The sequence below is a fragment of the Pseudonaja textilis genome, chromosome Z, assembly GCF_049901715.1.
Source record: "Pseudonaja textilis isolate UNSWEBS1 chromosome Z, rPseTex1.2, whole genome shotgun sequence".
NCBI lineage: Eukaryota > Metazoa > Chordata > Lepidosauria > Squamata > Elapidae > Pseudonaja > Pseudonaja textilis.
Genome location: NC_142008.1, coordinates 35,786,187 through 35,798,526, shown reverse-complemented (window position 1 = coordinate 35,798,526; position 12,340 = coordinate 35,786,187). Strand labels below are relative to the sequence as shown.

The 12,340-nt window shown below is 42.4% G+C and overlaps 1 protein-coding gene across 2 annotated transcripts in view; it reads right to left on the bottom strand.

Moving 5' to 3' along the window:
* ITGB8 (integrin subunit beta 8) overlaps positions 1–7,100 on the bottom strand; it is a 41,020-nt gene extending 33,920 nt beyond the window's left edge. Inside the window, exon 1 of one of the 2 annotated variants that reach the window (XM_026706381.2) lies at positions 6,230–7,100. In XM_026706381.2, the coding sequence (XP_026562166.1) occupies positions 6,230–6,530 (301 nt within the window). In that variant the 5' untranslated portion in view covers positions 6,531–7,100. The remainder of the gene's footprint in view (positions 1–6,229) is intronic. The other variant, XM_026706382.2, reaches the window with a different exon arrangement.
* Between the last annotated feature and the right edge of the window lie 5,240 nt (positions 7,101–12,340).

Here is a 12,340-nt window from a genome sequence, read left to right as displayed (position 1 = left end):
CTCACTGACATTGGTACACTTCAAAACTAGTCCTTATGAATAAGTGAATTTAGAAAGCCAAGCAAGCTGCTACTTTGAAGAAGGAGAGGCAAGACTTTCATTGTTAACAAATACTTGTTCATGTCTAAGAATGGTTTTTGTTGTCATATAGAAGCAATGTAGCAAGATCACGATGCCAACTTAAAACATGATAAAACTTACTTTTAGATATTTTACTTTTACATAAGGAGCACTTTGATGGAAATGGACTCTCCACTAGAGTATTGCTAGTATACTTGCATAGCATGAATCCAATCTGTGCTAAAAATAGTAATGCACAATAACTTTATACCTTTAGTAGTTAAGGACTTAATAGAGAAAGACTGAATGATAAGTGTGATCAAAGCTTCTTGTCTGCTTGCAGTAGGCCCTAATTACATTCTATGTAAATTAAATTTTGAACAGAGGAAACATAATGAGCTATTTTTATAAACATGTTTCCATAATAAAAGCCTTCAAGATTAACAAATATATTTCAAAATTTAAAAAAAATTGGGCTTTAAAAATACAGATATGGTTCCAGCTGATTTAAAATGGATGACATGCCATTGAAATGGAGAATCTACTACAAAAGCTGCATTTAAGCATCACAAGTATCCTCTGTCTTACTTCCTCCTTTACAAGAAAGTCGGTATTACATGTCATTAATTAGCCATTCAGAACAGTGGTGGGATTCAAAATTTTTTACTACCAGTTCTGTGGGTGTAGCTTGTTTGGTGGGCGTGGCTTGGTAGTCATGTGATTGCGTGGGTGTGGCCAACTCAGTAAGGTGGTGCGACACCTTGCTGCAAGTGACGTTGAGTTGGCCACGCCCGCTCAGCCACATAACTGATGCTGCTGAATTTTGTTTTGTTTTTTGCCAGAAGCCCCTCGGAGATAAATTTGTATCTCGTTGTGGTGGTGCTGCTTGTTGCTGCTGTGGGCAATGCTGCGGCCATCTGGCTGCCCAAGTAAAGTACTGCACTGGCTCAGGGCAACTGTGAGGAGCAATAGGGGAAGCCAAGGCGCTTGTCTCATAGCAGTCAACTTCGCTCTCTCTTGCTACGGTTAGGGGCTCCCGGCATACACAAGGAGCGTGAAGGGAGGCAGACATTGTGTGGATGTGTTTTAAAAGTCAGAAGACTTTGCCCAAGACTTCTTGTGAATTCAGGGGCTACACCTCTCCCAATAATGAGTTGGGGGCGATCTAACAAAATGTCTTCCAGCTCTTAAAGATCAACTTTAAGAGCGCCCCCATGGAAGAAGCCAAGAACGAGAGCAAAAGTAGCAGCAGTGGGAGCAACAGGTCCCTCTGAGGTCCCCTGCCGGGTGATAGCCAGGGCTTCAGCACCTTCTCTTTTCCTTACAGGCGGGGTGTCTGCCTCCCTTCACATTCCTTGTAAAGGGATGCACACGCCCATCACCCCCGCTGCCACTACATTTGCTCTGTTCTTGATTTCTTCCATGGGGGCGCTCTTAAAGTCAACCTTTAAGTGGTCCCAGGACATCCACCCACCTGCCCGCCACCTGCCCTCCAGGAGCACGCTTTCTTCCTTCTCCTGCCAGTTGCACCTCTTCCTTCTCCTGCCAGTTGCTTCCTCTTCGCCTGGCCAGCCAGGAGATGATGACATGTCCTGGGGCTTCTTGCCCCCTTGTTGCAAGATGCCTGCAGCTGCTGCACGCTTTTTTCGATGCGGCTGCAGTCCAGCAGCCACACTGAAAAAAGCACACCCTGTTTTATGTGCTGGGCCTGGCAAGTCTGAGCAACCCACACACAGAATTGGGCTGCGCCAGACTGTTGGAGAAGCAGAGCAGAGCAGAGCCGGAGATCAGTAGCTGCCTCTTTCACAGCACAGAAAGCTTCCCCGAATCAACCAGCTGGTCTTCTCTTTTTCCACTTGTTTGTTTTGTATGGCCAAGGAGAATACCAGCCAGCCAAAGGAGCCGCTGCTGGAGGCAACTCTTTTTCGGTCTCCAGCTGCCTCTTTCAGCGCACGCATCCTCCCCGAATCGGATGGCTGGTCTCATCTTTCTCCACCTGCTTGTTTTGTATGGCCAGGAAGGAGAACAGCCAGCCAAAGGGACCACTACTGGAGGTGACTCTTTTTCAGTCTCTAGCTACCTCTTTCAGCACATAATTCGTCCCCGAATTGGCCAGCTGGTCTCCTCCTCTTCAGCCATACTGAACAAATAGGCAGAGAAAGAGGAAATCAGCCGTCTGATTCGGGGAGGCTTTTTGTGCTGCGAAAGAGGTGGCTACTGACATCCGGCTCTGCTCCGCTTCTCCAACGGTCTGGCACCACCCTGTTCTATGTGCCGGCTGCTTGGACTTGCCAGGCCCGGCACATAGAACAGGGCGTGCTTTTTCCGGTGCGGCTGCTGCACTGCAGCCGCACCAAAAAAAGCACACAGCAGTTGCAGGCATCTTGCAACAAGGGGGGGCAAGATGCACCGGGATATCCGCTCAGCCACCTGCGGGCTGGTCAGGCTGGACTGGAGGAGACGTGTCCACCAGGAGAAGGAAGAAAACGTGCTCTGGGAGGGTGGGCAGGTGGGCGGATGTCCTAGGACTCCTGCACATGCACACTGTATGTGTAGCAGTTGCATAGGCAGTGCGCATGTGCAGCAGCCCTGGGACATCCGCCCAAGTTGCGCCATGACCACCACATGGTAGAGAAAGCTAGAAGAGCAACCGGGTAAAGTGAGCAACCGGGTGGGGGGCATGGCCAGCCAGGGGTCATCCTTACAGGCGACCCACACCAAATCACCACTACCAGTTCTCCCGAACCTGTGTGAACCAGTTGAATACCACCTCTGATTCAGAACAGTTTTCCATTCCTTTTGAGTGGAATAGATAAAGATACCAAAATCAGATCTAGTTTTTATAATTAAATCTGGTTTAAAATGAGTTTGTTTTTACATTTCCTTCAGACTGAATTTAAATTTAAAAAAGTAGGCATTATATAAAAACAGAGAGGCACAGAATTACATTTTGGGCAAATGATCTATTATCTTTAATTCTTAATAATAAAAGTTACTATTTGTAACAGCTCAAAAAACAGTGAATTTGGGCCTTTCACATTCCTCTTCTGTGGAATAACAGTAGGAAAGCAAGTTCAATGGTTACTTCCATATTTGATTAAACATAATTAAATATTATATCTGAATGAACCTAGTCAAACTGCAATTTGTCTTAATTTGGATTAGCAAAAGGAGGCTGGCTTTAGTTTTTGAGGATAGATCAGGCCATAAAGTAGATCACAGTTTACAGTTGAGGCACACTATGTAATTCTGATTAATTGAAATCAGAAGCAAACATTCCCAAATTCCCTCCCAGAGTTACACTGGAAGGAGAAAAGGGAGGGACAGAATAGAAGCCAAAGACTGCTTCCATAAACCTTTGTTTATTGTTATGTCCAATATGAGCTATTAACTTGTCAAATATGTAACAACATACTTGTTCCAGCATGAATATTTTAATTGACTCCAGGCAGAAACTTGGTGTATAAGCTAGATGAAAAGAAATATCCTCCAACAAATATTGTTATGTTTTAAATCAAGAAATGGAACATGATATTTACTACATCCATAATAAAAACTTTAACTTCAATTTCCAAATTAGATTAATTTGGTGTTTCAAGAATATTTGCACATGTAATGAATAAATTAATCTGGAATCCACATGTCATAATGGTGTAATCTGTATACAGATCCCATTTTTAGATAGCATGATGTATGTCATAGTTAAAGCATACTCTCCATGGTATTTAGGTATGGAATAATATAGATGTTTATCAGAAAGGATGATGCTTCTACATTTAAAACAATTCCGCTCTCTCGCTAAAAAAAGTTTAGATAAGAAAACATCATGTTCCCAGAAAATTTTATTTCATAGATAAATTATTTAGGAAATTGAGTCTTTATTTCAGGGAAATAGATATTATAGCATTGAATTCAAATATCAAACTAAGCTTAATGGTAATTAGTCTTTGAATTTCAGTTTCCGCTGAGTCCTTCTTGATCAAATAGGAAGCTGATGCAAATAAAAGCACAATTTTAATGACATTTAATTTTATGTATTTTTAACTTAAGTGCTATATTAGATGGCTCAGAACACAAATAAGATAAATAAAATAAGATACATTCCTAATATCCAGTCTCATTTGAAAACATGATTTTTTAATGTAAGTATTCCAGATGTGTTAGGATTCCAATTCTGACTAGAAATTCTGAGTGGTAATCCAACACTTCTGGACAACATCAGGTTAGAAAAAGTTTATTACACAGTAAGGGAATTAGCAAATAGACCAACATCTTACAGATCTAATTGGACAACTCTAAATATGCAGGAATGTTTTGGTTTCTTCCATGTAAGTGTCTTCCTGCCAAATCCAAATATTTATTTTTTATCTGAAGAGTGGGATTTAAACTTCCACTGTAGTGCCAGTTCACAGAATAGAAATTATAATTAAGAAAAGGTATCAAACTAGAACTATCTTAAGGAGTTCCCAACAGGGTAAGATTTTAAATATGGTTTCTCTTTTTCAAAAAACCCCAAGTCCAATAGTTTCTTTAAAAATATACCATAGAATATTTCAGAAAAGAATTTGGAATTAGTAGTTAGTAGAATTAGTAGAATTAATTTGGAATTAATAGTGCTGACGAAGTAACCAAGGTTCATGTATGTCCTTGTGCTGATCACCAAATGAGATATATCACATAATGTAGTTAGTGGTACATGAGGACTGAAGGCTAGTGAAACAATTTTATAAGGAGGAGGAATAGGAGAAATATTTTTTCTACATAGGTTATTTTCTTGAAGTTTCAATTGTTTCTAAAGATTTCTACCCATTCTTCTATTGAAACTCTTTCATTACTATTATTTCATGGAAAGTTTGGGGAGAGTGAAACAATTAGTCAGATTTTATTTAGGTAATTAATACATCTATGGAGAAAATCTAACATTCTTGTCCTGTTTATAATTCATTTGAAGTTTTACTCAGTGCAACATTCAATTACCCATATATTCTTCATGAACCAATAGCATCCCACAGTCTAGCATAGTTTTTAAAATAGAGAAGTTGAACAAACCATATTTTTTATTCAACTATCCCAAAATCCTGGACTCCATGGACCAGGGAAGACCTGTCAAGCATAATCTCCTGCAATTTGATTGCCCTTATTCAATGGATTCAGGGGGAAGAGATATTATAACCAATGGAACTGAACAGCAATAGTACGCAAAAATAATTTAATCATCTAGGACAGTTATTATCCAAAGTTAATACAGACATACTTTGAAAAAGTAGTGATAACACCCTACAGTTTTTCATTCATGCATATGGAAACCTGAACTGTAAATAGTAAAACTCATGCATAAACTCATAACCTATGTGGAAAAGTAAATAGTTAAACTCAGGGATACATCATGTTGTTTATTTTCCAAAAGTCTAAATTTCAGATGTTGTATCTACAAGCAAGACTGAGAAAGGCCTTCTGAAATCTGCCAAACTGCTATCAGTACATGAACATCCAGTACTGAACCAGCTGAATCAATGTTTCTGACCATGTGTAAGGGTTGTGTCTTAAATCCTGGTAACAGAATTTATATACATTTGAAAGGTTTCTTGAACACAGAACAAATAACATCAGAAGTTGGAAGGGACCTTGGTGTTTTCAAGTCCAACCCCTTCAAGCAGGAGATCCTATTCAACTCTTCAGGCAAAAAATAAAAAATAAAATCACTGCCAATGTCTCTCTCCAAAGTCAGGATAAGCAGCTGCTAGGACCCCAAAATCAAAACGCCCAACATTATTCAGGATTACTTTCCAAAGAATGTATTAGAAGGGTATAAAGTTCCTGTCTCAAATTCGATTTACTTTAGATCAGGCACTTCTTCCTTGTTTATATTAAACTCCTTTAGAAGTGTATAAAAGAGACAATGCTGGTATAAATTCATATAACTGTAACTTTATATTACAGCTACACTCTAAGAAAACTTAGATTTGGGATTCTCGGGTTCAATTTAACTAAAGCTCGATCTTATGCGGTTGGAACAAATCCCAGTATGCTATAACTAGGCTGACGCGGATACAACTGCAAGCAGCCAGTCAAGTGCATCTCAAGGATTAAGTGAGGACGGGGTGGCAGAGAAGACGGGAGAAAGGGAAGGAAAACATGATGCGATTCGGGATGGGAAAAAGAAACTTACAGCGCTGCCCGGAGCCTGGTACAATCACCGCCAGCAGGCGACTCATTCCCAGGACCGGGCCGGGATGCCGCTGGCATTTCTGCAGCGAGAGGAGCCCGACCGTTAGGAAAGCCAGGAGTGAGATCCACATAATGCAGTTTTGTTTTCCTCGGAGATCGAGCACAGACTCGGCGCAGAAGCTCGTCGCTGAGTCTCTAACCCTGTAGAGACCACGGGGGAGGCGGCAGGGGGATGAAGTACCCCCAACCCCACCGAGACGCAGGTAGGAAGCAGCGGAGCCGGAAGGGCAGCGCGGCCGCATGTTAGGGCGAGCTGGGCCATCCCTCGGCCGAAATCGCAGAACGGGGGCGGCAGAAGCGGCGCCCTGCTTCTCCAGAGAAACTCCCCATCTGCTTAACTTTCTTAGATGCTGCCTGCAAAGCAGCTGTTGACAAAAGCCTTTTGTCCGCCCGTTCTCCGAAGTCCGCTGTTCTGGCAACCAAAAGCAAGTTCGCAGCAGAGGAATTAGAAAGAAGAAAGGAAGGGGAAGAACGAATGCATATCTTTCCCAAGGTCTCTCTTGTCTGTTGGGGAAATTGTAGAAGAATGGCGCGGGTGGATGGGCATCGAAAGGCTCGTTTGATGTCGGTGGGGCTCCCGGCTGCCCTCTTCCCTTCCAGCAGGTTAGAGCAAAACCGGAGAGACGTGAGAAAGGGAAGACGGAGAGTGGGTGGAGAGCGGGGCGTGGAAGTGTCTTCAGCCGCTCTTTGTTTCGTAGCAGCGCTCAGGCTCTCGCCCCTGCCTCTATTGTTCCATTCTGGGCTGCAAAGGCGCGAGCCACTCTCTCCGCCCTCCTCTCCGTTGCCGCTTGACAATCAACCCACGCTCCGCTCTTTGAGAGCCGCCTAAAGCCCAGATTAGACCTTTCCGTCATTGCCCGTCAGCGAATGTGTGCGTCTGTCGTTCCGAGACTGGTTGCATAGCTGTTTCGTATATTACGCCTGCAAATGTTAAACGTTTCGGCTAGGGGGCGCTCAAACAGACCAGAAGTTGGATCAACCAATCAGCACTCAAGAAGTGCACCTCAGTACAAGGGACAATTGGAATTGCGGAGGTGTTTGTGTTGTCCATCTGCAACCATTTGCAATGGACAACTCCTTTGCAGTGTAGGTATGCAGCAATGTGATGCAACTGCATGTATACATCGCTTCGTACCTCTGCTGCGAAGGGCTTGATGGCTAAGTGTAGTTGGCAGATGGCTGCAGGTGGGCCGATGCAAAGGCCTTCAAAATCCCAACTGTGTTGGGCAGAAGTAGGCATCCTATGTAGATTGGTTCGCCCGACTTCCTGCTGTGTTATGCAGTTTGAGCATCCCCGAACAGTGTTAAAATTCACAGACATATAATTGCAATAGCTACGCAATAACTACGCAACCATCTCCAAATGACAGACACATACAGAGAAGTCTAATCCAGGCAAATTAAGACCACCTGTGTCCAGCATGTTGATTTCATCCAGAAGAATCACCACACAAAGAGAATGAAAGGAAAAGTTGTAGTGTTTGAACCGTGAAACCTTCCCTCCCGCATTCTGAATAGTAATGCAACATTAGGCAGAAATGTGGAAAGCCCAGTTGATGAAACCACACCTCCCTGTTTGGTGGATTCCCCAAGACAATTCTGCCACCGAAAGTGGGATTCCAACCAACAAGGAAAAAGAAACCAAGCTTAACCTAGCATGAAAAGCTTTCTCTATAACAGAGATATAGTTGAACAGCATATAGTTATTTTTTGATTGTGTAATTTCAAGCAGAATCTTGACCGAGGTTGCAAAGCTTGAAATTAGGTAGTATGAAGGACCATGTTTGTTTCCTCTGCTTGTCAGTTCTGATCTCTGATGCTAAAGTTTATTAAATACAGTTAGTGGTAGGCAAGCCAACATGGAAGGAGAACCATTCTCCCCCATGATTTTATGAGTGGGAGGCATGCAAATTGCACACTGTTAGTAATTTATTTGAAGTGATTGCTTCATTTGCCTTAGGGTAAACCAGGCCTGCATATTCTTACATCAGTCAGAAATTAGGTTTTGCTGCATTTATAAACAATGCTGTGCAAAAATTTCCACTAAGTATAGTGGGATTCACTTCCACTATCTTAACCTAGATTTAAGTCAGTATATTTTGGATTAATTATATTGTATAAGTTAGCCAGCTTTAAAAGTGTAACTAAATGTAGCTGCAACCCATTCCTATGTTCCAATTTCACAAGCCAGTTTTTAACCATGATTTCAAGTCAGCACCTGATTCAGGTATATATTTGGACTATAAATAATGACTAGCAAACTACAGTGGCATGGTTTACACTGTGTTAAATGAAACAAGCCATTTTACATCTTAGTGCAATGTATGAATGCAGCCAGAATATTTTCTTTTAAGTTGTTCTAGAAGAGGGGTGTCAAACTCATGTTGTTATGGCTGGGTCACGTGACTTATCAGGACATATTTCCCCATCACTAAACTGGATGTGGGCATGGCCAGCACATGACGCATCCAGCCCATGGGCCAGGAGTTTGACAGCCCTCTTCCAGAACATCTACATCCCAGTATTTACTCTGGCTCAGTAGCTGATTCATTCCTAATAACGCTACCCCAGGAATAGGTCAAGTGTCACATTTGTTTAGATAGATAGATAGATAGATAGATAGATAGATAGATAGATAGATAAGATAATTATATCTCACCTTTATTATTTTTATAAATAACCCAAGGTGATGAATGTAACGTTTAAGCTGGCTTTCACGCCCAAGGTAAGACTAGAGCTAAGACTACAGTGCAGTACTGCAAGCTACTTCTACTGCAGCCAGCTGCCTACAATTTAGCAGTTCAAATCCCATCAGGCTCAAGGTTGACTCAGCCTTCCATCCTTCTGAGGTGGGTAAATGAGGATCCAAATTGCTGACTCTGTAAACTGCTTAGAGAGGGCTGTAAAGCACTGTAAAGCAGTATATAAGTCTAAGTGTTATTGCTATGGCTATCTAGCCTGGTGCCTTAACACTAGACTAAACTGGCCTCTGAATATGTTTTTGGTATCTAAATATGTACATATATCCACAATCAGAGTCTCTTTGAATCACATAGTAAGCCTCAAAATAAGGATTCTAAAGCTAATATCTTCTAAAACTTTCCCTGCCCCCCTTTTTTTTGGAAGAAAAGTATCCAAAAATCTTAATCCCATCCATTCAGTCCTCGATTTACGGCACAATTAAGCCCAAAATTTCTGTTGTTAAGTGAGGCTAAGAGTTGTTAAATGAATTTTCCTCATTTTATGACCTTTCTTGCCACAGTTAAGTGAATCAATACAATTGTTAATTTAGTAACATGGTTTGTTAAATGAATCTGGCTTCCCCATTGACTTTGCTTGTCAGAAGGTCACAAAAGGTGATCAATGACCCCGAGACTCTGCAACAGTCATAAATATGAGTCAGTCACCAAACAATTTTGATCACATGACTATGAGGATGCTACAACAGTTGTAAGTGTGAAAGATGGTCTTAAATCACTTTTTTCAGTGCTGCTTTAACTCTGAATGGTCATTAAAATGAATTTTTGTAAGTCGAGGACTACCTGTATGCATCATCACATAAAGTTTGCCCCCTTACTCTTGCTTTCATCCTGCAGGGGCAAATAGCATTTGAATGCAAATCCTCAGCCACCCCCCAAAAAATTGCCTCTTGTTTAGGTCAAAATTAAGTTTCAGCTAACCGATTCTCTCCAGACCACGAGAAATCTCCGCTTGAATGAGATTTATAATTGTGGAATGTTTTCAAGACTCTATCCCATTTAAATGTATCACACAGCTTAATATGTAACAGGATATTGAAAACAATTAGTACTGTTATTCAGTTTTATTAAGGCCCATAATTAGCAGGTCCTGATTTATATCCGGAAGCCACTATAATCTAGATCATATTGCTTGCCTAGCCTATTACTGTTTACTTTGATTGCAGTTATTTTCCCCCAACCTCTTATATCTAGCTGATTAATGCCTACAGCTTAACTGGGATTATCCACATGGGTTTAGCATTGAGCTATAATGGTTCTTCCCATAATTCCAAGCGTTACTAACTCTGTTCCAAATTGGGCTGCAATTGAGAGCTCTTGCAAAGTTTTCTTGGTTGTAACATTAACACCACAGAATAATTAACTTGGACTGAAAGACTTCATAAACATTGGAAGAGTTCTCTCTCTCTCTCTTCCTCTCTCTCTCTCTCTCTCTCTCTCACTCACACACACACACACACACACTCACTCACTCACTCACTCAGAGAAATACACAAATACTAGCAGAGTATTTGTGAATAGATATAGTCATTATTGCTAGATACTTCCAAAGTGAAAGAAAAGAGAATGGAAAACAAAGGGCCATGTATTTTTCTTCCCAGTGTTAGGGATAAGTAATAAATAGGATTCTTTCTGTCTTTTCCCATACTAATTCTTCTAACAATTATTAACTATGTGAAGTTGAGCATCATGCTTTTTCCTATAAATAATTTTAAATTATATTTCAGTAAGTCTTAATGGGCTACTTTGGATTAAGGATACAAATGAAGAAAAACACATGGATGGTTTCCCACATTACAAATTTACTATTCTCGCAGTGCTTGATGAGCAAACGGCAATGAACAAAGGTTTCTTTTAATAGATGAATAAATGGAAAGTACCTTCTTTCAAACCAAGGAAACTCCCTCCCTTTCCCCCAGGTATTTACTCCAATAAAATGCTGGCTGAATTAGCATACATGTAACAATAAAGCAGATTTTGTAAAACTGGATTACTGAATAGGTCATAATAGCCTGGTTCACTTATGATGCTAAACTAAAAACAAACCAATTATAGCTTGTGACTTAGCCACTGATCTACATACATACTATTCCACATTTTGGGTCTAGGACAGATATTTTTGGCATTTTTGAATATTTTCTCTATAGTCACACATAGTATCCAATCATGGTATCTAAATCAGTGGCCCCCAAGCTTTTTTGTGCCACGGCCCAGTACCAGCATCAGCATGCATGACAAGGCAAGGTGAGCTGAGCGACCGGCCAACCAGTCACCCCCCACTTCTCCCCGCCACCTTCAACTCCTCCTTTGTACCTTTGTTGATGGGCTTCGGGACGGCTTACAGGGACAGTCGCTCGGCTCGCCTTGCCTTGCGTACTGAAAGAATCCTCGCGCCTTAGTTTCGTTCGAAGCCCCCCCCCTTTGATGAAACTAAGGCGCGAGGATTCCTTCAGGACCCAAACACCGCTTTCCAACTGGAAAAGCTCACCCGGAAGCACTTTCTTGTCAAACAAGATGGCAGCGCCCAGCAAACCAGCGGCCCGGTAGGAAATGTTCCATGGACCAGTACCGGTCCACGGCCCGGTGGTTGGGGACCCCTGATCTAAATCATATATACTTGAATATTCTTTGCTCTTTGTTCCTCCTTTTATTTATTTATTTCCTTCTTTTTGGGAAATCCAGGCTGGCTGAGGAACGAGCACCAGCCATGGTGGAGGCTTCACTTTGGGTGATCCTCCTGTCCCCTCCTTCTCATCTTGCAACCACCTGGCTGGTTGTGGCAGGGCAGAAGGGTGCACACGTGAAGGAAGACCCTCCTCAAGCAAGAGAGAAAGAGAGACAGATAGACAGACACACACACAGGAGACATAGAGAAAGGGGGCAAGCGTATTTGGTGAGGGCACTCTGGCTTTCTCAGAGCCTGTCCCCCGGGATGGGTGTGTGAGGGGCCCCCAGCTCCCTTTTCCTGCTGCCCTGAGCTTCTTAAAGCTGTGGCTGGGTGCTGTGGGCCCATCCTCCTTTCCAATGTCCCATCCTCCCGGATCCCATTCCCACCCCGTCAGCCCTTATGTTAGCGAGGCTGGCATTGTGGCTGGGGTGAGCCAGTGTCTCGGGCAGAAAGCAGGTTGCACATCTTCCCAAGTGACCAAGGTATACCCAGCACCAACAAGGGCCAAAAGAATCTCCAGCAAGAGTGAGGCACCAGAGAATCAGCCTTGGCTGCCTCTCCATCCCCTGCCATGCCTTACCTTCTCAGGCCAGGTGAGGGAGGGGAGGTTAAGGGCCAGGGCCAG